General features: G+C 38.0%; 1 protein-coding gene across 5 annotated transcripts in view; it reads right to left on the bottom strand.

Annotated features, from left to right (window-relative positions):
• The window catches only part of LOC127446011 (thymocyte selection-associated high mobility group box protein TOX-like), a 177,966-nt gene that overhangs the window by 98,331 nt on the left and 53,087 nt on the right, over window positions 1-26,548 (bottom strand). For all 5 annotated transcript variants that reach the window (XM_051706605.1, XM_051706604.1, XM_051706608.1 and 2 more), the window contains exon 2: window positions 11,975-12,067. In XM_051706605.1, coding sequence (XP_051562565.1) covers window positions 11,975-12,067 — 93 coding nt within the window. The remainder of the gene's footprint in view (window positions 1-11,974; window positions 12,068-26,548) is intronic.

Raw genomic sequence — 26,548 nt, 5'->3', positions numbered from 1 at the left:
AATGCAAATTTTGCCAATTTAGTAGGTCATCCAGGTATGCCATGCATACATAATATTTGCAAACTGCACACAGTATGCATACTACTGCCAAAAAAGTATGTATGGTAGTATGCTATTCTGAACATTTCTCCTGTCTTCATAATTTCGCCCCAACCTCCCTCCCTCACTGTATCTCTCTCTCTTTCTCTCTCTGCTTCTCAGCACGTCTGCCACACCAGGCTTTTCTATTACCTGTCTAATTGCACATTCCACAGTGACAAGTGCTCATTAGTGCTTAATTACACATGTGTTATTTAGTACAAACATCTCCATTTGGGCCCCTTTTGCCGTGTAATTGTTCTGCGGGGACAGCCGTCGATATGAAGGGCACAGCGGTGTGATCCGTGCTGAGTATGGAAGACTGGAAGTAGGTCATGAGCTACAATAAACAAGGAACGACAGAATAAAATAAAATAATATAGTCACACACACACCCACACCCACACCTACACACACACACACACACAAGTGCATAAGCCAGTCAGATTCAAAGCTCATGTAATATTTACAGTGCACTAATAGATGGATTGCAGAGAGAGAGAGAGAGAGAGAGAGAGAGAGACTATTTCACATTTGAATTTCAGAGAAAGCTGGAGACTACATTAATACATCAGGATTTTGTAAGTCATGTGTTTGTGTGTGTGTGTGTGTGTGTGTGTGTGTGTGGTCTAATACAGCATGTGCATTTTCATTATAGACTTCAGCCTATAACATTGACTGAATTGATTTATATTTTTAATGTGTGCAACATTTATATGTAAAATTGGATTAAAATGCAAAATAAAATGTTTTCCAAGATAACTAAACACACAAAATACAGTAGTGATGTCATGTGCACAGCCTCATGGAATCTGTGGATTTTTACTGCCGCAATTTATAAATCGTCGGCAACAGCAATATAAGTCATCAATAAATAGTACATTTATTTATAATAATAGGAATAAACTGTTCTTCAATTAGGTAATGGTGCATTCACATCACGTCGGAATTACCGTAATTACCACTCACGTCTTCTTATAGCCATTGTAAAATTTTCACAAGCTGAGCCGTTGAATTAGCCACGCCCCCTTTTTTTCAAAAATACAGCACTCCAAAGATACTAAATGGGCTTTATTAAGACAGTCACGAGTAGAAACGGTTGTCAAAACAACAGCATCAAAATAGCGCCCTCAACTGACAACTGCTATGAGCAACATGGCATAAAAATGGCATCAAGCCTCAATAATTCGCTTCAACTAAAACACCATGAGAACATGCAAAATGATTGACAGGTCAAAAGCGTCAGAGGCCGCAGCCCGTGGATACATTTTTTACTAGAGCTGTAACAGAGACTGGTGAGATATCTTATGACACTTATTTCATTAGTATCTTTCAAGGAGTAGGACTTTTTTGCATACCTTTCCGTTAAAAAAAAAATCGCTTATAGCAACTTTAATTAAAAAGTTGTAAACTCTGAATTCTATAAAAGATTAGACTTGACTGTCATGTAAAAAGAAGCAAAATGGCAGCATGCTCTACTGTTTAAAGTAGTTTACATATTTATTTTTGATATTAGATTTTATTTTTTTATCAGGATTTTGCTCTTAAAAATTTTGCACGAATTTAGAGGTGAATAAATGAATTAATGATGAGATTAAATATTTTGCTGTCATCAGCAACAAAGCAACACCTGGGTCCATTTTGGCGTTATTAGTATTGAAGTGAATGATTCCTCAGTCAGAGGATGTGAACTGGTCAGAGTAGAATCTTCAAATTGTCATCTACTAATTACGGTAATTCCAACATGACGTGTTGGGAAACAAGAACGGTTCAGAATTCCATCTTTTTAAAAATAAAGGAACCAAATGATTTTCAAGACTTTTGGTTAAGGTTAAACATTCTCGAACAAGCATTCTTCTGCAACGTAATAAAATACTGTCAGTGGTGCCGCAAAGCCATCTACAGCGTGTAACCGCAATGATCAAATGACTCATATGAGCTGGCTCTTTTTAAATCTACACCGCAACGAATCTACTCTAACAAATGACTCTTATCAGCAATTCTTATTTCCAAATATTTCTTCCACAAAAGTACTAAAGAATTATTAATGGGGGGCCTGGGTAGCTCAGTGGTAAAAGACACTGGCTACCACCCCTGGAGTTCGCTAGTTCGCTAGTTCGAATCCCAGGGCATGCTGAGTGACTCCAGCCAGGTCTGCTAAGCAACGAAATTGGCCCGGTTGCTAGCAAGGGTAGAGTCACATGGGGTAACCTCCTCGTGATCGCCATAATGTGGTTCGTTCTCGGTGGGGCGCGTGGTGAGTTGAGCGTGGTTACCGTGGTGGATGGCATGAAGCCTCCACACGCGCTATGTCTCCATGGCAACACGCTCAACAAGCCACGTGATAAGATGCGCAGGTTGACGGTCTCAGACGCGGAGGCAACTGGGATTCGTCCTCCGCCACCTGGACTGAGACGAAGCACTACGCGACTACGAGGACTTAAAAGCGCATTGGGAATTGGGCATTGCAAATTGGGAGAAAAAGGGGAGAAAATCCGCCCCAAAAAAAAGAATCCTTAATGGAACCGTTAAGGAACCAGAATCGTTAAATTCCTTACGATTCACATCCCTAGTAATATAGCTCATTATTCTAACCGTAGGCCATTTATGGTTGCCACATTAACATAGAAAGTGCAGCCAAAGGTGTGCGTTTATTGGCGTAACCCGTTTTACTTTGGTAAACCGTACCGTATATTCAATGATAAAACATGTAGGACGGGACTTGATGTTATGCATCAGGAATTGGATCGCGAAAAGTGGGAGTTCCATACCAAATTAGAATTGTGGTAGGAAGGGCGGGGTTAAAAATTTGGAGGGATTCGTGACATCAACTAGAAAGGAAAGTCATTTCAGAGGCGGAGCAAGTTGGAACACTTCGATAAACGATTACCAAGAAAACATTCTTTTTTTTTTTCCTTTGGAATAACATGCACTGATAAATTGTGCACAGTAAGACCAAGAAAATGTATTTAGAAAGTAAACAAGGTCAATTTTGATTCCATGTTTACTTTAAGCCAAAAAAATTTGCTTTGAAACAATGAGATTGAGTTAAGATTTTAGTTGCTTTGGTTTTTTCATACTGCATCAGCTACTGTAATCTGGCAACAAACGCAGTCATCCCGGCCAATTCTGACCGAACAATTCCAACAATCCAGTTGTTGCCAGAACAGCGATCATGTTCCGACAGAAATCAAAAACAGCAGCGGTAATGACGGAAGGAACAGGCGCTAGTCTCCTCTCTAGAGAATGAATAATATTCTGGCAGTGCCGAATCTAATAGGCTCTCTCTCTCTTAGAAATTCAGCTGAGAATGGCACTTTTGAAATATTAATATCATACAAAAATATGGCAACTCCAGCGCTCTCCATCTCTCAAACTCCAACGTAATTGACTCTACGAGTCTTTCCAAATCAGGAAGCGAGGAAAAACAACAGGGAGATAAAAAAAGACAGAAAAAGAGAAAGTGGGACTGTGCCAGATTTGTGGCAGAGATGATGAGAATTACAAATACAGATATGAAAACTGAGCAGTGCGTTTGATGATAAAGAAAAATAAAAACACACACAAACGATACTACAGTTTTATCTGGCATTGATGGTTGAATATCACTCGTATGTGAATGTTACATCACTTTAAAGTACAATAATTTGGTGTGTTTATGCTTATGGTCATACCATAAAACATGACATTGAAAATTACTTTAAAATCAACATGAAATCTAATTTGACAGTATTTAATTAATGCAAGCTCCTGAGTAGGGTTGCACCAGCTATGTGTAAAGTTTCACTTAAGTTGGGATGTAAAGCTCAAACTAAGACTTTAGTAACTACTAGTTAACTTGTAACTTAGTGCTTAATTTAGCTGCACCACCAGTTCTTAACGCAAGACTTCGCTAGTGCTGTAGGTCGCAAGATCTCTGTAAAGTAGATTAGTCACATAGTATGATGTTTACCTTTATTGTTCCAATAAGCAGCCTTCAAATTTGTAAAGAGAAGTGATTAAAAGCCATGAATTTCAATGTTATCTTAAGGTTGATACTAAATCACATAGAACAAACATAGGACTATTAATAGTAGTATAATAAATATATTATATAGTCATATAAATGGGGATCTTCAGTAACTGCATCTAAAATGAATAAGGGGCAATTCATAAATATTAAAACTGGAAAAATGTACATTTATTCAATGTATTCATTGTTTAGATCGGTTTCATGCTGAAGAGCTGCTAAGAAGTCGTTTTTTTTTTTATTTACATAAGGCTCTCTGTAATAAATCTAAACGAGTGTAAATGTCAGCATCATCAATATTTTATGCAAAACATGGGATATTGATGTCATTAAGGGTGTGTTCACACTTGGCAGGTTTGGTTAGATTAAAACAAACTCTGGTGCGATTGCTCTGTTAGTGTGGTTCATTTGAACAAGTGCGCCAACGCTGCCATCCGAACCTTGGTGCACACCAAACAAGCGGACCGAGACCCCCTGAATAGTGGGTCTCGGTCTGCTTCCAAACGAACTCTGGTGCGGTTCAACTGATATATGAACGCAGCATGGACCGAAGATGTCTAAACGGACCAATAACAGGATGTGATGTCACAAGATGCGACCCTAAAAATCACGTGATTTGATAACATAGAAAGAGCGGTAAGAGCGGTGTGCGCAAAACAAAATGAGCAGAGGGCAAACATGGAGCAATGAGGAGGTAAAGTTCCTTATTAACATTTGGCCCGACGAGCATATGTCCAGTATTCTGGAAAAAACGCACAAAAATTCTCAAGTGTTCAAAATGTTCAGTGAAAGGTTAAGAGAAGGGTTAGGTCCAACGAGCACATTTAGCCCAGCAGCCAGCCTTGTTTTGGATGTTCGGCAAAATATACGTCATAAAAGCTCTCCAATCAGGTTGTGATCTTATCCTTATGCCTTTTGTTTTGTATCTTTAGGTTTGGTGTTAAAAATGCCAGTGTGAACGCTGAGCGAACCAGGATACATTCATACGAGCAGACAGAGAAGTACGTTTGAAGTAAGTTTGGAGCAGAAGAAATACAAATAAACCTTGTGTAAATTGTCAGCTTTACGCTAAGCTAAAATGCTATTTCTAGCCATTTTACATGCACATGTTACCAGGCATTGTAACACTTTTACCCGGAGATAAATGGTTTAGTCCGACAAATCACAGAGCCAAACAGCAAAAGTCTGTATTCCACACATTTAATGGCAGATACACAGGCTGCACGCTCTTCTCATACATGAGAAAATTAACAAACCATTAGCGTCACAAAACATAAAAGTATAATAAAGGTCAGGGAGGTTATTTCGGTCATCATCCTCCTGCACCTGCACACAGACTGAGTAACTCTCTAATCACACAGCACACGCATATGCAAATGAGACGGTCAGCGTCTTAAAGGTACCCTGCATACTAATAGAATGTTAATCGTAACAGAACGATCATAATTTTTTATCAAGAAAATTCATGTTGGATCATAATTTATTTTTTTCTAGTAAGACCTTTGATATTAGGGCAAAAAAAATCGCATTCTTGATATTAATTTTTGTATTGTTTTCTTGTAAAAAATATCTAAAAATCCTTAAAACAAGATCAGTTTGATTTATCTTGTTTTAGAAACAACACTGCATAAGATATTTCGGTTTTTCAGAGAATGTATTTTTAACATGTGTATTTTGTCTTACTGTACTGGCACAGTTTTTATAGTCAAAACAAGTGAGAGTTTAATTGTGCAACGCTCAAGTATTTAGTAGTGCATAAATGGTAACTTGGCTGGTGCAAATGGTCTTATTGTGCTGCGATTGATTCATCTATGCACAATTAAAAAATCTGAATAAAAATAAAGTCTGCAAATTGAATTAACTTGCATCGCCTCAAAGTCAAATCACTCTTATTTTTTGACCCCTCCCCTTTCAATCCTGTCTCATGACAAATCGTAATAAGCCTACGAAATGGTGAAACCGAGAAAAATAAAACGAACCAATGAATAATGTTTTTACAAAGTATAACTCTTAACCCAAACCTAAACCTAACCATGATTTCAATAGGAAAATAACTTTTGTAAACCACATAAGTAAGAAAACAAGGTTTTTGACATACATCAATCATATGTTTTGCATAAATAAATATGCGACGAGTAACAAAATTTGTTAAATTTAAATAAAGTGTTGGATATGAGGCTAGCTAAAAATTGATGCCTGTATTGTATTGATTTGATATTCTGTTTGTTGATTGGTTGGTCTCAATGGGAATAAACCTTGTAAATTTTTGCACGATTTCGCAATCTTTTACGAATTTTTACGAGTTGTCTAGAAACTATGTTGGTCATTTACAAGCTGCTTTTTACCATCAAATCTTTTCATGTTGGATAAAATCAAGTCACGCCCTACATTTTTACTCACTGAATATCCTGTTTCACTCAGATTATGAAAACAAAACAGGTAGCGAAAGGCGTTTCATGTTGACGTTAAGGTATCTGTTGAAACAGGGTGCATCTCTTTAGCAGTTTATGGTGTTGGGAAGGTCATAAATCCACATCACAAGATTATAAAACTAAGTCAATTTTAAAACACCCACCCAAATTGGCATCGATTGATATTGCTAGTCTACCGTACACAGCATTTCCAGAATTAGCACAAGTCCACACAGCAGTCGACACAACATGCTACTGCGTTTGTCTAGATTACATGATTTTACGGGAGCTAAAATGAAAACTTTACATAAGCAGATGAGGGAAATGTGAGATCTCATTTGTGTAATCCAGCTGTCTGCTCACAGGGTTTAGCATCATTTGATACCTTGTTATTTTTTGACTTAGAGAAGAAACAGCACTATATGAGGTTAACACGGCGATAACATGTCGCCAAAAGTTGCTGCATGAAATAAACAAATCACAAATGAGATTTCTTTAATATCTTAATTGCTTCTCCTTGAGAGCAAAAACTGAGAGCAAACGGAGATGCATGCTTACTGCTTCTCAGATGTTGACTCCAGTAATCTCACATGCATCTCCTCTAGAGTTTCAGAAGAGATCTCAAAATGTGCTCAGATTTACCATATGAACTCTCATCAGATTCTCCCAAGAGCAAATAATCTGAGCTATGCTCTGCACATTCACTAACCCTGACTTTAACCTAACCTAGCCTAACCCACACTGTTTTTATTTCCGCTAAGGAATTTTAGGGGGAAAAAAATTTAGGAAAAAAAGATACTTCAATAAAACATCAATGAGAACTCTACTAAGTCTCATGAGATATGAAAGAGCAATAAAAAAATTTTTCTCTAGGACAGCATGATACAGGGTTGTTCAGATACAGAAGTTGTTATCTTTACACGGAAAACAGACTTGTGAGTGAAAGAAAGAAATATTGGCGGTTTTCAGAGCAATAAACCCCTAAAATAACTGTGTTTGTGTAAGTGTTGGTGTGTTGTACACCTACAGAGGAAGCTGAGAGGTGCGGGGGGGTGGGGGGGGTGGGCGGGGTATTTTAGCAAGTGAGCGGATGTTTAACTGAAGCAACTTTTAACTGAACCCAGTGTGTGGAGATATAAAGATACCGAACAAAGACCTGAACCCCACACCGCAACACCTGACGCGCACGGCCGCGGAAAAACGGCACATTTCCTCTCAGAGCAGTTAAAGTGGTTGTTCTCAGCTCAAACATCACACCACGGTTTAGTTAAACTTCTTAAAAGGAGGCGCTTGAAAAAAGGCAGATCATTTTAAAACCATTCATATGTAAATGCATGTTTGCATCCGCAAAACTGAGCAAAAGAAGAGTCTTTTTTTAGATCGCTCGTCATAACCCTGGGCGTTGTGAAAATATGTGTTTTTTGTCTTCACTTTTATTTATGAAAGTGTCAAGATGCTGTGACAGAACTTTAATTAACTGGAGAATAATGAAAAAGACAAGTTTATTACACACATAAAGCCCTTCACTGTTTATTCTGACAATGTAGTTATTAAAATAATAAGGGTTCCTTTAGACAGACGAATTTCCATGACAAAATGTAACCATTTTTCCAGATGATTGCGATTAAGTAGTAGCATTAAACTGTCAATAAATCTTCCAAATTGCTCCAATCACAATATATGTTTATTAATGTATTCTAATTGTTATATTTAACATGTGATTTTCTCAAAAAGCGCTAGTTAATTTTGGTAAATTGTTATATTTACTAAATTAAATCATTTTAATCTGATTTTTCAAGACTTTTCTAGTCGTTTGTGATTACTCAATAAGGTTTTTTAAAACATAGTTATATTAAAATCAGTCACAAAAAGCAACTTACACAATTTAACCACTGCAGCCTGATTTTCCACAAGTTTCCCTGTCGATTGTGATTAATTAACAAGATTGGTCCAAACTTGATTGGTCAAAATAATCGTCCAAATTGCTCCAATAACTATATGCGTTCACATGTATCCAAATTACTCTATTTAACGTTTGATTTTCTAGAAAGTGATTGGTAATTTTGTTAATTTGATCTTTTTGCAAAATTCAGTCACTTCAACCTGATTGCACTCAATATGTTTTATGTTTTTCTTTAATTGTTTTATAGAAATCACACTCACAAATAGCAATTTCTACCCAATGGATTATTTTAGAGCTGAGTATAACAACAAAAATCTATATTTACAATAGACATTTCCATGACTTAAGATATTTATTTATATATATATATATATATTTATGACTTTCCAGATCTGTGACTCAAAATATGAATAAAAAATTATATTTCTAGATTAAAAATAAATAAATGAAAATAAATAAATACCACAGTTTTACCATACTATACTTACTATATGTAAAAAAAAAAAAAGTTTGATATTTTTTGGTCCTTTTATGTATAGTTCCCATATACAAAAGTGCCATGAATAACTAGATTTTTCAAACCCTACCATGATGAACAACATGGTATTATTTAATCTTACAGTACAAACAACGGTGTATGGAAACAGTAATCAAATGAAACTACCGTAAATACTGAAGTATATTCTTTATTCATTTCCATTACTTTTCCTGGTCTGAAAATCAAGCATTTCAAATTCCCTGATATCCTGCTATTTCCAGGTTTTCAAAGACTATGGGTACTCTGAGAGTACGAGAGCTTCTCTGTTTGCACTCCACCAATGATAAATGATTTACGATGCCTGTTTCTGAAACATCAATACCATCTCGTTTCTAATTAAAACGATTCCACCCACAATATTGCACACAACGGCATTCACCCTCATAGAAAAGCTACTTTAAGCAACGTCTTTCGGAACATTTTCCCCAAAATTTTCACTTCATACGCTGAGCTGATATATTCAAGACAAAATTCTTACAGTTTGAAATGTTTTCCAGTGAGTCGGATGTATTTTGCTTTGTTGAATATGGACGTCCTTTCAAGTAACGGAAAGTGAGAGAGGAAACTTGGGTAGTTCTGACTCAAACGTGTACACTTTTGTTAGTGACTCATTTTTGAGGGTGAATGTGTGTGTTGTGTAGATTTGCACCAGTAATTGCTCAGCTACAAACATTATTGCATGTGCATGAAATGAAAATGATGCTGACTGTCAAAAAGTCCAAAACAGTCACTATATACATTTACAGTATATTCATCCTAAGTACACTGCATTCAACATTGCTTCCACATTTGATTTTCCAGTAGCCTACGTGATATTTAGAATTTTGCTCATCTGTACTGAGATTCACAAAATTCGCTCATAAATGGTTTTGCTTTGGGTTCATGAACGATTTACACAGAAAATAACGTTTGGATTTCAAGAAAAAGACCAGATCACTTCAAACTGATATGAGAAGAAATATAAGTGCAACGGTCTAGTTTCGGAAGTAAAAATCTCATACATTTTTCTTCTATAGGGGAACTGAATTTTAACGATATCTTATAAATCTTTAAAGACAGACCTACTGTGAGCTCTGAGGTTGTCAATCACTGGTATATGCTTCTGTTGAAGCCATCAGTTCGCATGATTTCAATGTAATTTTTTAAAAACCGTGTTTAAAATCGGAATTCCTGGTGAAGGACTACACTACCCATAATTCTGAAGAGAGATCCACCAATCAGAGAACTGCGGCAAACAAAGTGCGTCAAAAGAGCTCTGCAGCATCCACCTACTCCCATGATGCACTGTGAATGACGCAATCGAGTTGCTCTCCCTACACTCTCAAACCACATACAGTATATATTTGTATATACAACAGTTAGTTCCGGTCCTCGAATCTGATTGGACGAGAGACGTTCCATGAGTGCTGATGGTCTCACACCATCAGCACTCGGACGCTTCACTGTGTGTGTATCACTCCGCTTGTATTCGTGCTGTTCTAAACTAACGTGTAAGAGCAGTGCAGATGTGTTTAGAGATATGTCTCTTTACATTTAATTTTGTGACATTACATATTTTAGCCAGGAGGTGGAGGCAAAAGACCATTTGTGTGTGTAATATGAGCCAGTTGGTGATGTGGAGTCAGCGTCAGTCAGTGTTTTCATTCATCAGCTCCGTGATCGTATTACTACTACAATATTAAAGCTAGGAAATAGCTTTAAACGGCTTTAAACTAACGAATTCAGCATTAAGGCTCATCACAGCTAAGAGACACAACAGACTGATTAATTACACAAACTCAAGGTGCTTACCTCTTACCGGACTTTCCACATTGGAGAGGACAAAATGGCGGAGGACATTGCGGTTTCTATAGTGAAAGACTCTTGCGCACCGGCTACCACGAAATAGGGAGGAATACCCCAGCTTGGATGGCTATTTTTCCACTGAGAAAATAGGATGCATATCACCAAAATTATTATCTTCAGAAAGCTGACTAACAGACTACAGCATCATCAACAGGTGATCGCACATGCTCCATATCTCTCTCTCTCTCTCTCTCTCTCTCTCTCTCTCTCACACACACACACACACACACACATCCTTGTTTCTCCAATAACATGTTAGAAACAGCCCAAGCTGTGATACTAGTAGTTCTGAAGTGATGTTTTTGAGAGGCTTGGACGCATCATTTGGTTTGAACCAGCAACGGCAGATTCTGATCCGTCGCATAAGTAAGAAGTTTCATGCACAAATGCATTTTTTGTGACCGTACTCAGTTTTTCCTAATTTTTACAAATTTTACTTATTCATTGAACTGTTGTATATAAGCAACATCACACTCGCAATTGTGCTATATGGCCCTAAATCAGCACTGCTGTGATTACCTATGGCACTCGGCCTGCGGCCTCGTGCCTGCAGCTGAATCACAGCAGTGCTGATATAGGGCCATATCGCACTCTTGCTCGTGTGATATTGCTTAATTATATCTGAATATTCTGCAATATACTTTAAATATATATATATTTATAATCAACATTATAAGTTTTTGATTAAGTCATTCGTAGTGCTTCAAAAGATTGTAGTTCTATAGATAAATGTTCAAAAAACTTGGTACTATCATTGCATGTGTGTACTGTGAGGAAACTTGTCTGTGGTACCACGGCATATACTGAAATTAACTTACCATGCTAATGGTTTAATGGTACTTCAAGGTATTTCCAAGAATACCATGATACTACAGTGGTACAAATCTCTCCCCCCCACCCCCCAAAAAATATAGATAGTATCATGGTACTTTTTGGCAAGTGTTTTGACTGTTCAGTTTTTGGCTCTGACTCAAACTTCATTTTCCAGTGTGTGTGTGTGTGTGTGTGTGTGTATGTGTGTGGGTGAGGTATTGGTGGGTGTGAAGTGTGGCCCTATGGGTACTCTTAGGCCCTCAGTTCATCATGTGACCCCATGAGAACCACAAAACCACCACAGACAGACAGGAGGCGCTTTAGAATGACAACGAGAGAATGAAAGAGAGATAGAGGTATGTTGGGATTGCTCTCACCCCTGCAGAGGGCAGTCTTTTACCCTCAGTGTCAGTCCTCACCGGTAAAGCTCCGTACAGTCTAACGCCTCGATCGCCCACACTGTATCTGCTCTGTAGAGATGAGAGAGAGAGAGAGAGAGAGAGAGAGAGAGAGAGAAGAGGGTAGAGAAGGTGAGAAAAACAGACAAAAAAGCAAAGGCAACTACGGGAATATTGACAAAAGACACTCAATTCTGAATAAAAACAAAAACATCAACATAATCAAAACTAATAAAATCTTCACAGATCAAAATGATGTCAATACTGAACTACATTTTTGCATTTTCCATAGATAATGTGTGTGGTCTTTGCAAAACTCGCCATCACAATATTTCAGTGCTCTTGAGAGGTTTAAGTTACTATGTGGTTGCTAGGGCATTGTGGGTGGTTGCTAGGGTATTCTGGGTGGTATCTAGGGCATTATGTGTGGTTGCTAGGGCGTTCTGGGTGGTCTCTAGGGCATTGTGGGTGGTTGTTAGGGTGTTTTGAGTGGTTGATATGGTGTTTTGGGTGGTTCCTAAGTCATTCTGTGATGTTACTTGGGTGTTCTGGGTGGTTGCTAGGACATTCTGGATGGTTGCTAGGGCGTTCTGGGTGGTTGCTAGAGCGTTCTTCTGGTTGGTTGTTAGGGTGTTATGGTTGATTGCTTGGGTGTTCTGGGTGGTTACTAGGACGTTCTGGGTGGTTGCCAGGGTGTTCTGGATGGTTGCTAGGGTGATCTGGTTGATTGCTAGAGTGTCCTGGGTGGTTGCAAGGGCATTATGGGTGGTTGTTAGGGTGTTCTGGGTGGTTTAGGGTGTTCTGGGTGGTTCCTAGGTCATTCTGCGTTGTTGCTAGGGTGTTCTGGGTGGTTGCTAGGACGTCATGGGTGGTTGCTAGGGTATTCTGGGTGGTTGCTACAGTATTCTTCTGGGTGGTTGTTAGGGTGTTCTGGGTGGTTAATAGGGCATTATGGGTGGTTACTAGAGCATTCTGGGTGATTGCTAGGGTGTTCTGGGTGGTTTCCAGGGCATTCTGGGTGGTTACTAGGGCATTCTGGGTGGTTACTAAGGCATTATGGGTGGTTCTTAAGTCATTATGGATGGTTGCTAGGGTGTTTTGTGTGGTTCCTAAGTCATTCTGGATTGTTGCTAGGTCGTTTGGGTGGTTACTGGGTGTTCTGGGTGGTTACTAGGGCATTCTGGGTGGTTACTAGGGTGTACTGTGTGGTTACTAGGGTATTCTGGGTTATTGCTAGGGTGTTCTGGGTGGTTCCTAAGTCATTCTGGATGGTTGCTAGGGTGTTCTGGGTGGTTGCTAGGGTGTTCTGGGTGGATGCTAGGGCGTTATGGTTGGTTGCTAGGGTGTTCTGGGTAGTTGCTAGGGCATTCTGGATGGTTTCTAGGGTGTCCTGGGTTGCTAGGGAGTTCTGGGTGGTTGTTAGGGTGTTCTGGGTGGTTGCACACTGAATGTTTAATACTTAAGTGTGTGTGTACATGTATCAGTGTGTGTTTGTGTGTGTATGAGTGTGTATTCTCCTCAGTCCTGCTCCGTTTGTGAGGTTTGTTTGAGGAAACACACACGGCAGGAATTTTGGCAGTCTGAGTTTGGGAATCGTAGCAATCCAACATCTAATGATTCACACACAAGAGTGTGCCAAACACACATACACACACACACACACAAACACGCACACATGCGCGCATGCACACACACACACACACACACACACACACACACACACATCACCCTATGTAGTGCACTCACACTGTTGTCATTCAAACATAATAATTCTATCTCAGGTCCAACAGTCATGAAAATTCCCACCACAGTGTATCTTCCAGCATATCTCAAATTCTTCTTTGCATTTAATAGAAATTAAATTTTTAACATTTTTTAAATAATATGGTTGACTCCTTTGTCTTATGTAGGCTATCCTTAATCAGTGGCGTATCCAGGACATTTTTACTGGGGTGGCCAAGATGGGGCACAGACCTAGTGTGGGGTGGCGATACTAGGAGAACCTTTATGAATGGCACATGATCAAAATGTGTAAATATCGCATTGCTTTGCTTCAACATCTACACATGTAGAATAAATGAATTCTTAAACTCATGTTAGCATTCACTGAATTGTTTGTATTCAATATCAGACTGTTGTTTTGACATTTGACAGTTTTCTATTCCTGTTCTATTTCAACCTATTACAGTTTCTGGGAATCTCTGGTTATTTTAACATAACATCCAGTTTTAAATCAGTAATTGTTTAGGAAAAGTCAGTTACACATTTTTAAGAGCTATTCTCATTGTAGAGAATTAATCTGCGTATAACATCAGGTATAGTGTATAATCATAAAAAGATACAAGTACAGGTGATAACTGATTGAGGCGCAATTCAATCAATCATTCAATCAATTATTCATTCAATTATTAGCTATAACTGCACTGTCCAGCAAATTGGGTACAAATCAGTGTGTGAAATTGGCTACGAGGGCATATAGGTGTCTGTCTGGACACCGCAAAATTGCATATTTAAAATGTCAAATAAGGTATAAAAACTTTGAAGATTTTATTGGTCTGACTGACCAATAATACACATAAAGAGCTCATAAATAACTCATGTAAAGATTTAAAGTACAGTCACAGCACAAACCCCGCTGCCTGCGACCTGCGGCACCTGCCTGGCCACCCGTGGCCTGCCCCTCCCCCCGCTGATCAAAGATCAGCTCACACAGCTTCAGTCCCACCACTACTATAATGGTCAGAAATATAAAACTGACCCTGGGTCAGTGTGGCTCTAAATCAACAAATGACCTGAGATGTCATCTTTGATTGACAGGTGTTTCTATTGGTTCTTCGTTCTTGTGCTGATGAACATGATGAACTACCAGTCAGTTCTGGGGTGGCCACAGGGTGGCCAGTGAGATTTCAGGGGTGGCCCAGGCCACCACAGGCCACCCCCTAAAATCGCCACTGTCCTTAATAAACACAATAAAATCATATTTTCACACTTATTTCAAAATGAAAGTTTGATTGGAAATGACGGCCAATAAAATGTGATATTTCCCTTGATTTTCTTTGTTTTGTCTCATATTTCATCTCAAGCATGCTCTTCACTGACACTTCTGTCTACTTGGTTAACAAGTACACTAACTTTTGAACAAACTTTATTAGAAGGCACATCTATTCTGTGCCGCCACTCTTTATATAACTATCGAGTTTCTTCACCAGTTGATTGTCTTCAAAACAACCAAACCCACGTGTGTAGTGATTTGTCGAGAGCTTAATCTGTATATCTCTTTTAATCATAAAGTGCTTTATGACTAACAATATATGCTGTCAAGTAAGTCCAAACCACTGTATTAAGCGCGGTGAGAATCTCCCTCATCAGATGTGGCGTCTCGTGCCGGCCGCAATGCTGCAATGCTAATCGCTCAGACAGATTAAAGGATCATGGGATGTTGTCAGGTCTCTTTCTTTCTATCTCTCTGATTTCTATCTCTCAGTGTTGTAGCTAAACTTAGACACACAACAGGGGTTTTCTGCACCTTGTGTTTTACTGTTAACCACCGCACGTGTCCGTAATCGCTGTGCCCTTTACTGCAAACATTACTGTAAAACGTGGGCGCACACCAACTTGAGGGGACATTTTCGAATGTGTTGACCGAGCAGATATACTAGAATGATTACGGTTAAAGTGCTCCATTTGACTGGAAGTTGTCTTTAAGATAAAAAAGGTCATGGATAGGAAAAGAAAACATTTCCACATTTAGCAGTTGACAGGTGTTCCACGCTGACTTTCACTTGTAATATGGATCAGTGAGTTTTTTTTTGTCCGGGTCTCATCATTTAATTAAAAATACATTACAGATGCAATTCACACAAAGCTTGATAAACATGTTTTCAATTTCTGAGTTCAAAGTCAGTTTGATATTTTTTCTAGGGCTTAAAGTATAAAAGTCAGGTGGATTAACCAACATGTAGGAAACGTTTTGTTGTCATACAAAAAAAAAAAGAAAAAAAAAAAAAAGAAAAAGAGAAGACCCCTTTAGAAACTCTTTTAAAAAGTATGCCATTTTTATGAAAAGGCATATTTTTATTTTTTTTAGGTCAAATGTAATAACCCCAAGAAAACGTATTAAAATTCATGACTCAAATTCATAATATTTGTAACAATATTTGTACCTTGAAAAATATGTTTGGAAAGTATTTAAATACCTTTTACTTGATGGTTACACCACTTGACATTTTGTAAGTCATTAAATATTTTTTTTTGTAGAATATATATATATATACATTATGAAACCGAAATAGACACAAAGATTAAATTTGTACAAACTTGAAACATGTTTTAAACTAGATTAAAAAAATATTTTGCATTTTTATCACCTCAGACAACTTTATTTGTCAATGACCCATATACGTATTGCTGCTTTTAATATGATAGACACATACAAACTTGCAGTAAAATACCAAACCAACCAGTGTCAAAATTGATGACACATTACAACATTAGTTTCGTAGCAAAACAATTGGCAATTAAACTTTTTGGAAAAAAAATTACATTTAAAGGTTTAGTTCACCCAAAAATGAAAATTCAGTCATTGTTTACTCACCCCTGTGTTGTTATAACCCTATATGACTTTCTTTCTTTTTCTGAACACAATGGGAGAAATTGTGAAGAAATGTTGTGCTCAGTGATGTCATAATATGGCAGTTTATGGTGACCACCTCTTCAAGACTCAAAAGAACAAAAAAGTATAATTCAGAAGTCTAATAAATTATTCATGAGACTCATGATTGTTATGAAAGCATACGATAAGATTTGGTGAGAAACAAACTGAAATCGAATGTATTATTTAGTGAAAATGTTCACTGACCGTTGATCTCCTGTGCACGTTCATGATAGGACACGAGAGCAACAGTTCACACAGCCCCCTCATGACATTGGGGCGTTCAAGTGAAAACTCGTTTTGTTTATCTAAAAACAGGTCCAACACAGTGATAGTGACAACAGAACACAACACAGCTACACAAAACAGAGAACAGAACTTACTAAACATGTCTGAAGAGTTTGTAGTCGAAGAATTTATGCATTTCTATGCCCAGCCTTATTTTTTGAAAGTTTTTGGACCGGTGCCAGTTCACAGCGGATGGAGTTACCCGCACGATGCCGAAAATAAAAAACAAGCTATCAAATCGATAGAATGTACCATCGCTACTGATGGTTAGGACAAAAACTCTGATTACCATAGAAAATATACCTTGCTGTCAGGTTAGGACACAGTGTGACTGTGGCTCCCTATAGCTCCTCTATGTTTCTGTTTGATTTCTGAGATTTCCGAGAAAAAAATAATAACAACCGTATCAATCATGAGTCTCATGGAATAATTTATTAGACTTCTGAATTATACTTTTGTGTTCTTTTGAATCTTGAAGAGGTGGTCACCATAAACTGCCATTGTATGACATCATTGAGCACAACATTTCTTCACAATTTCTCCCTTTGTGTTCAGAAAAAGAAAGAAAGTCATATTGGGTTATAACAACACAGGGGTGAGTAAACAATGACTGAATTTTCATTTTTTGGGTGAACTAATCCTTAAAATCTCACTGATTAAATACAATATGGTTCTGTAAAATCAATTAAAGTCAGCATAAATTGGCGTCTGCTACCCATTTGACATATTTCAGTGAAACAGGATATTCAACAATAATATATATATATATATATATATATATATATATATATATATATATATATATATCATCGGGAATTGATTGGATGGTGTAAAGCATCCCTATTTGACATTGGGTTGAAAAATAAGAGAGTTTAACGACATCAGCTGAACAGGAAAGTCATTTTAGAGATAGAGCAAGTTATTACATGTTGATAAAAGATTACAAAGACAAAATATTTAGATTTTTGGGAATAATGTGCACTGATAAATTGTGCACAATATGTATTAAGAAAGTAAATACAGTCAATTTTTATTTCATGCAGACTTTTACCTGTTTTGAAAAGTATATACGTTAACGCTTAAAATTTTGTGAGGGAAAAAAAAGGGATTTTCCCTACCTAAACCCTACTATTGCACTCCATTAATGGAGAAAAACTTGCGGCAAATTGTCCATTGTTGCCAAAGGTTTGCCGGAGGTTCACCACTAGTGGCGGAGAGCTGCAAACTTCTGGCAAACATTTGTGGCAAATAAAAAGCTCATTTGCATGTGAAAATAACAAGCGGCAAATTTGCGGCTAGTTTAGATTTTTTGTAAGGGTGACCAGTAACGTCACATATAAAAAATAACCGAAACATAATCCCACAGGCATCAGCCGATTATATTGCTTTGGCAACTCCGGTTACTAACATTCCGGTTACTGTGACAATTTGCAAATTTTCCCTAATCTTACCGAATACGAAAACCCTACATCTCAATGATTTTTTCCCTCAGACAAAAACATCAAATCGACATCAAAATGAAAAGCAAAGCACCAGCTGCTACATGCAAATGCTCCATAAACCACAACACTATTACTACGTTTTGAATATTGGATATTATTACAATGCAAATTGCATATGGACAAAGATTAAGTTACAATTATGGCCTGAATGATTCTATTTCAGGCGCTGCGTTCTGGGCTGTCCATAGTTGGGATGTAATTAGTCATTTAAAAAAAAGTATAAAATACTAGGTGGTACAACTTGAGTACAAACCACTCAGGGGTGTGTATGGAATATCTTGTGTGATTTAAGTATGTAGTGAGTGTGTGAGTGCACATACAAGAGTCTCGCTTCATTCTGAGTCATATACAAAGTCAGAGTGAAAACAATAAAATCCAATCACGTTACTTTCATTTCAGACGCATCATAACACAGCACTCAGATTGGCCAATCAGATGCAAGTCTTCGCAAACAAAAATGTTTTGACTCAAAAAGTGATGCAGATTTATTAGTGTGATTAAAACTGGAAATACACTTTGACTGTTGATCACTATTTTGGCTTTTACATTATGACACAGAGGCAAGCAGATAATCTTACAAGTTAAAACGAGCACAGAAATGCCAATTAAACCCTTAGGAAAGAAAACATCACTTACATTTTTAATTGTTTCTCCTAGAAAGCAATAAGATTAAGAGGAGAGCAAATGGAGATGCGTGCTTACTGCTTCTAAGATTTTTCTCCTGAGAGAAATACTCCAGTTTTCTCCCCTAGAGTTTCAGACAATCAACAATGTCTCAAACTGTGCTCAGATTTACCAAGATACCAAAGTATGAGAGATCTCAATATGAACTCAAACATTTCTCATCAAATTCTTCTTTAAATGATCTGAGCTTATCTATCCACGTTCATTTTATAGCTCGATACTCTTAATGTGTGAGGACAGTTGACTCATTTATGACTATTTTTTTTCCTAAGGAATTTAGGAGATACATTTGAGACAAAGCTGACACTTGACATGAGCTCCCGAGCCATGAATGAGAAACCTCTGAGCAATACAATTAATGTCACGCTAATCTGTGAACTTGTCAACAAGTTTCTTAAACCGAACCGATTGCAAAAAGCTTCCCCATTTCTCATCCTCATTCATTCGCTAGTATTCGGTGTTACATCACCCTTCCCTACACAGTAATAACAACAACAAAAAAAGCACTTGCATTAAAATAATATTCCATTTGCAGGCCAAACAAAAGAAGGAAAGTCATTTCTTAACATGAAAGCAATCTACTTACAACCATCTGCTTGTAGTCTAAATCAAAAGTGCTGCTTCCGCAGAAAACCGGCCCAAAAACATACTGCCAAATACACATTTGAGTCGCACAGTAGTTTGAGGAAGCCAAATTGCAAAAAGATTGTTTTCCCAAGTTAAGACAAACTCATTTGGATACAATCAGACAGATAACATGACCACTGAAACTTATTATCCTGAATTCTGTCCAAATCAATACATACTCTTCAAAATAACGATTAGAGCAAAAAAGTGGCTAGTTTTTCTAGTTCTTTAGACAACCATCTACAGTATGTGGTGGTGCTATAAAAAGCTATTTTGATTTCATGTTGACTTAAAAATAAATTCCTGGGGGGCCTGGGTAGCTCAGCGAGTAAAGACGCTGACTACCACCCCTGGAGTCACGAGTTTGAATCCAGGGCGTGCTGAGTGACTCCAGTCAGGACTCCTAAGCAACCAAATTGGCCCGGTTGGTAGGGAGGGTAGAGTCACATGGGATAACCTCCTCGTGGTCGCTATAATGTGGTTCTCGCTCTCGGTGGGGCGCGTGGTGAGTTGTGCGTGGATGCCACGGAGAATAGCGTGGGCTTCCACACACGCTACATCTCTGCGGTAACGCGCTCAACAAGCCACGTGATAAGATGCGCAGATTGACGTTCTCAGACGCGGAGGAAACTGAGATTCATCCTCCGCCACCCGAATTGAGGTGAGTCACTACGCCACCATGAGGATTAGAGCGCATTGGGAATTGGGCATTCCAAATTGGGGATAAAAAAATAAATACAAATAAATAAATACATTCCTGGTCTAATTGTGCACAATTCATCAGAGCAAGTCATTCTGGAGGGAAAGAAATGTTGGCACTTGCGAAATGTAACAGCTTGCTCAGCCTCTGAAACGACTTATTTTCGTCTGTCTGAAATATAAGATTGGTTAAAAAATACTATAGCTTTAACTGTTGAAGCTGCTGCCACTTTACTTCTTTTTATATAAAGTCACGATTGTCAAGTTGGGAGCTTTCATAGAATTCTGAGTTTACAACTTAATTACGAGTTCTACGAAGACGTGAACATTTTTACAAGTCGAACTCTTGTAATTACGGCAATTACGGCAATTACGATATGATGTGAACACGCTGTTAATTTTATTGTTTATCAACATAACCAAAATTTAAATAGTCTTTAAAGTTAAAGTTAAAGATAATTCTAAGGATTTTAAAGGAATATTCCAGGTTCAATACAAGTTAAGGTGCTGTAAGCAATTTTTTCATGGAAAAGTATGCAAAAAATGTTTCTACTCCCTGAAAGATATTAATGAAATAAGTGTCCTGAGATATCTCACCTGTCTCTGTGACAGCACTAGACTCTGTAAACTGCAAACAAAAATGTGTTTATGAGCCGCAGTCTCTGACGCTTTCGACCTGTCAATCATTTTGCGCCTAGTATTGCAGTTTCAGTGAATTATTGGGGCTTACTGGCATTTTTATGCCATGTTGTTCATAACACTTGCCAGCTGAGGGCGCTACTGTTTTGCTATTGACTGCTGTTGTTTTCAACAACTGTTTCTGCACAATGTTGGCCTAAATAAAGCTCATTTGGTATCTTTTGGAAAGAGGGGGCGTGGCTAATTTAATGGCTCAATCTCATGGAAGTAGAATGGCTAAAATCGCTTACAGCACCTTTAAGCTCAATCAACAGCATTTGTGGCATAATGTTGATTACTACAAAAATGTATTTCGACTCATCCCTCCTTTTCTTTAAAAAAAAAAAAAAAACTCTGGGTTACAGTAGGGCACTTACAATGGAAGTCAATGGGGTCAATCTGTATACATTAAAATACTCACTGTTTCGAATGTATAGACACAAGATGTAAACATTATGTGTTAACATGATTTTAGTGCAATAAAATCACTTACTAACCGCATCTGTGTAAAGTTATAGGCAATTCTACAACTTTGTTACCATGATGTAACGCCATAAACAATAAAACCCTAAAACGACACTTCTGCCTTTAAACCCTCCAAAAACTGGCCCCATTGACTTCCACTGTAACCTCGATTTTTGCTTTTTTTAAAGAAAAGGAGGGACAGGTTGAAATAAATTTTTGTGGTAATCAACATTGTCACAAATGCTGTTGATTGAGCTTAACTTGTACTGAACCCGGAATATTCCTTTAAGAACAAACAACGAGATTGTTCAAATGACGATCGTGACTTATCGGAAAATCAGTATTTTTACCCAGCCCAATCATATGTAGAGACCAGTAAAGCATAGAGGCTTGATGATGGGCTCTTTTGTCTGGCCACCTTGCAACCACCCAGATCACCCTAGCAACAGCCAAGCAGCCACTCACAACACCTTAACAACCACGTAGAAATGCCCCGACAACCACCGACAACACCCTAGCATTGTAGCGGCAAGTTTCACACAAGCAAAAATCCACTCTCATTTTCTCTAGAAAATGCTCAAATTTAGTTTTTAAGAGTGCAATGCCAAGACTTGAGAAACTAGAATGATTATATTTGACAATAAAGGACTTTTAATTTGTACTACAGCTGAAGAGGTTATGTATAAAGCCTGTAAAAGCAAATATAGGTGGAATATATCTCAATCTGTCAGACATGTATTATTGTAGCCAAAGGAATTAGTGTGGCGACAGATCTAGCGACAGTTTTAGCCCAAGAGTACAAGACCTTATGATCTCATAGAGAGAGAGAGGGTGTGTGTGTGTGTGTGTGTGTGTGCCGTTTATTTTCCACAGCAGATGTCTCGTGTTGAACAACACTGTAAATTGGCGAAGACGCTGACAAAAAGATCAACTGCGAAAGACATGTAAACACACACAAACAAATAATCTAAATTAATATTAGCCAATTAAAGATGATTATATTTAGGTTCAATTCAGGGGTTGGTGCATATATATATATATATATATATATATATATATATGATCAAATTAAATTTAGCTCCGTAATATTCCTCAACTTTTCCATAAACCAGATAAAACAACTTGCTGGCCAACAACTAAGAGAAAATCACAAATAAGATCTCTTTCATATCTCAAAAACAGCACTGAGACTAAACGGACAACAAATTGAGAATTTTGCTAAAATCTCATATGCTTCTCCTGAGGAAAAGAGTAAGAGCTCGATAATAAAAAGCTCAGACTTCATAAACACAACTATGACACTGTATTCATAATAAGCGTTCATAATAAATTACAAGGTAACATGTTTGGTTTTAGCAGCCAAATAATGTTCGCATGAGAATTAATTCTCTATAAATAAACATTAACAGTTTCACCCAGAATAATGTTGAACCTGGCAGTCTTGCGTTTACTTTATGAGTAATGCAATTACATAAACCAAAACCAGTACTGTGACTTTCCATACCAAACTAAGTTTTACAGCACTGTTCTCAGGTCAGTTTTTACTCACAAACAGGTGCGACTGTTAAAAACCGACTGACTGCAAATAAGCAGCGAAGAGAGGTGTTTTAAAAGCGCAAGATTTCAGATGTACACATTCAGCAGTGTGGGAGATTGTTTCTTATATCGGTTGAAAAGATGATTCATGTTTTCTGCCCTGCAGCTTTTGTACTGCAGTGATGGCAACAGTAAACCATTTGTGCGATACTGAAAGTGCATACTAAGATATTGTGGTCGAAACCAAAGAGCACATAGTCATTCTAACGGCATGTATTCAGGTCTTTCGGAGCAGATTATATTGTGCTGTGGTAGAAAACCTACTGAGCTGCCTTGATGTCTATTGCCTAAAAAGGTAGCTGCCTTTTAAGGTCACGTTTTTCGTTTAAAAACTTTCATTTTCAGTTTTCTAATGTCATCGCTTTCTAAAGTATGCAGTAACGGAGAGTGTTTACGAAATGCTCCGTTTCCGTTGGAGGAAAACGCCGTTCTTATGTGGATAAGATCTGTAAACATAGTAAAATGAATCCGTTTTCAAACTAAAATGTATAGAAATAGAACCTCATGTCTGAAACATCAACACAAACGAAAATACCTTTAGGTATGCGAGCATGACTTTGTGCGCTCAATTAAACGGCACAGAGATTGTACGATAAATCTATCGCCCCCTTGAGGTATTGTTCAATTCCAATTCACAAGCTCTTGATTCAATTACGATACGATTTAATTTCATTCAATTCTGATTCATTTAAGTATATTTCAGTTGTAATGTTCACTTTCCTTACATATGAATGAAATTCTCTCAGCTAATGCTGTAAATGACAAAGGGGACCTTTTCACTTGGTACTTTGCGAAATTATTAATGCTAAAAATGAACAAGACGACCCAAACTATGCAGTTCTATTGCTATTTATTTAACAGATCAACAACCAAAGTTGAAGTAAACTTTAAAGTAAAAGAGCGTTTTGGAGAGCATTTGAGAAATGCTCCATTTTCGATGGTGGAAAATGCAGTTTTTGCGTGAATGTGAGGCGAATACAAGAAGAAAGTAATGCATTTTAAACAAAAACCTATTAGTGTAGACGTGGCCGAAGGCAAAACAGAATGTAACCTATTTAGGCCCGAAACATCAAACGCAAACGTAAATTCCTTTAGCTATGCAAGCCCAATTTTGTGCACTAAATCAAATGGAAATTGTACGATAATTCTAGCTCCCCCTTGAGTATTAAGGTTTGTTACTGCTGCAGTTACGAATCATCGTTTGCTTACTTGCGTAAGGGATGTTTCTGCTCTTCATAGGAAGAAACTGATAGTGCCACCACACATCAGCATTGGTACATTAACAAGTAATTTTGTATTAAAATCACTGTTTATCACAGCATTATCATTATTAGGTTATATAGATTGCCTCAAATGTTGTTTATTGTCAACAACATTGTGAAGAACATCACTAACAATAGTGTTGCCAATATTAATAAGCATGTTAACTAAAATGTATTATTCCCATTTTGTTTTCAATTTACAGTTTTACTCCTAAACAAAGACATTTCTTAAAGTTCGAAAAGAACGATTTGTTTGCAAATCAGATATGGCTACCACACATATAGCATCCCTCAAATGAAACGCACAGGGAATCTCAACTCACACTTGATTTCAACAGAGTTGCATTCTCCGATTGCGTTTTGTGCGAAGTACACATGCGATGCTAGTTTACAATCTGACCAAAACCAGATACCGTAAGACTAGGGCATGCTTTGTTTTTCTACGTTGCATTACGTCTCATGCATGGTCGAGCGCTCAGCCTTTCAAATTATACTCTTTTGACCATGAGCCCGTACGAACGCATTCACCTAAGCGCACTACAGCTGCTTTACTTTGTGATACTCTTTGGTGCAGTCAATGGCAGCCATAAAGACTTCACACAAAGACTGTGGTTGTCTGTGTATCTAGAAAAAGTGGGCTGCACACGTACAGTCCAAACATACTGTGCTGATGACGAAATTTGCCTCACGTGCATTGTAGGCGAGACGTAGCAGCAGGTGGAAAACCGAAGTATACTTTGCCGTTTAGAGGGCAGCATAATGTCGCAAACTACCTTTTGGAGCAACTTTCAAGTCTGGAGCGCCTATGATGCCTAAAATGCTGTCCAGGTAGGCAACTCACTAGGTTTTAAGACTACAGACTGTGCATAAATACTACAGACAGGTATTTATGCACAGTTTATGACAATTTTAATGTAAAGATGAAAATGTAAATTGTGTCGTATTGTATTACACAGTATGTAATGCTCCACTGTGGTACAACTCCATGAATAGCCTTTAACACACTATTAGGGGATAGTTTATGTGTGCGCATGTGTATATGTGTGCTTGTGTGTGTGTCTTTATCTGACGGGGGATTGGGTGATACAGGCTCTTAAATAAGCCCTGGTAATGCCTGAAATTCCATTCATCGAGTAGCCTATCGCGAGCATGTCTATTCTGTTAATCTGCAGGGAATGTTATGTAGAAACACACACACTGTCCATTAATGTGAAATGGCTGTAAATGATACAACATATGTTGGTTTGTATTACAGGAAACAAAACCCCGCCAGCTGCTCTTGGGGTCTCGCATCAGTGAATTTGTGTGTGTTTGTGTGTGTGTGTGTACACATGTATAGATGATTCACAAAATGTTATATACACCTGTCTGGGTCTACACAACCACAAAAACACTAACAAAAAAGTATCATGGTATTAACATTTGAATATTTACCAGGGTATAATATTTACCAAGGTAATCCTATGTTTTTTTAATTTGTATTTTTTTTTTTTATACCATGGACCTCTTTGAGATCGCCACAGGGGTCAGACAAGGGTGCATCATGTCCCCTCTTCCTCGTAACCATGGACTATGTCATGCGGCGAGCATGAGCACGAATGAGGGCCGGTATCCACTGGTCCGACAAAGACCACCTGGGCGCCCTGCTAGAGGAAGACGAGAAGAAGCTGCAAACTGCGACGACTAATCTGGAAGAAGAAGCAAGCAAAGTAGGCCTCAGGATAAGCGCCGAGACATCGAAGATCATGTACATGAACGCCCTGGCAGCACAAAGGGAATCGTAGTCGGGTCACAATGGCTAGAGAAGGTGGAGAAATTCACATACTTGGGTACTGTGATCTCCAAGAATGGAGATGCTGAGGTAGACATCAAATGACGCATCAGAAAAGCGGCAGCTGTCTTTCGGAGGATGAAAAATATCTGGTGCTCGCCTTTATCTCCTTGAAGATCAAGTTCCGCCTGTTTACCTCCATTGTGGTACTGACGGCGATCTATGCCAGCAAGACCTGGAAGGCATCAACAAGCATCAACAAGAAGCTCGACGTCTTCCAGTAAAGGTGCTTACGCCGAATCCTCAAGATCCGATATTACAATCATATCA

The sequence above is a fragment of the Myxocyprinus asiaticus genome, chromosome 9 (assembly GCF_019703515.2).
Source record: "Myxocyprinus asiaticus isolate MX2 ecotype Aquarium Trade chromosome 9, UBuf_Myxa_2, whole genome shotgun sequence".
NCBI classification, from domain to species: Eukaryota; Metazoa; Chordata; class Actinopteri; order Cypriniformes; family Catostomidae; genus Myxocyprinus; species Myxocyprinus asiaticus.
Note: the sequence above shows the minus strand (reverse complement) of the source record. Positions and strands in the feature narration are given on the sequence as shown.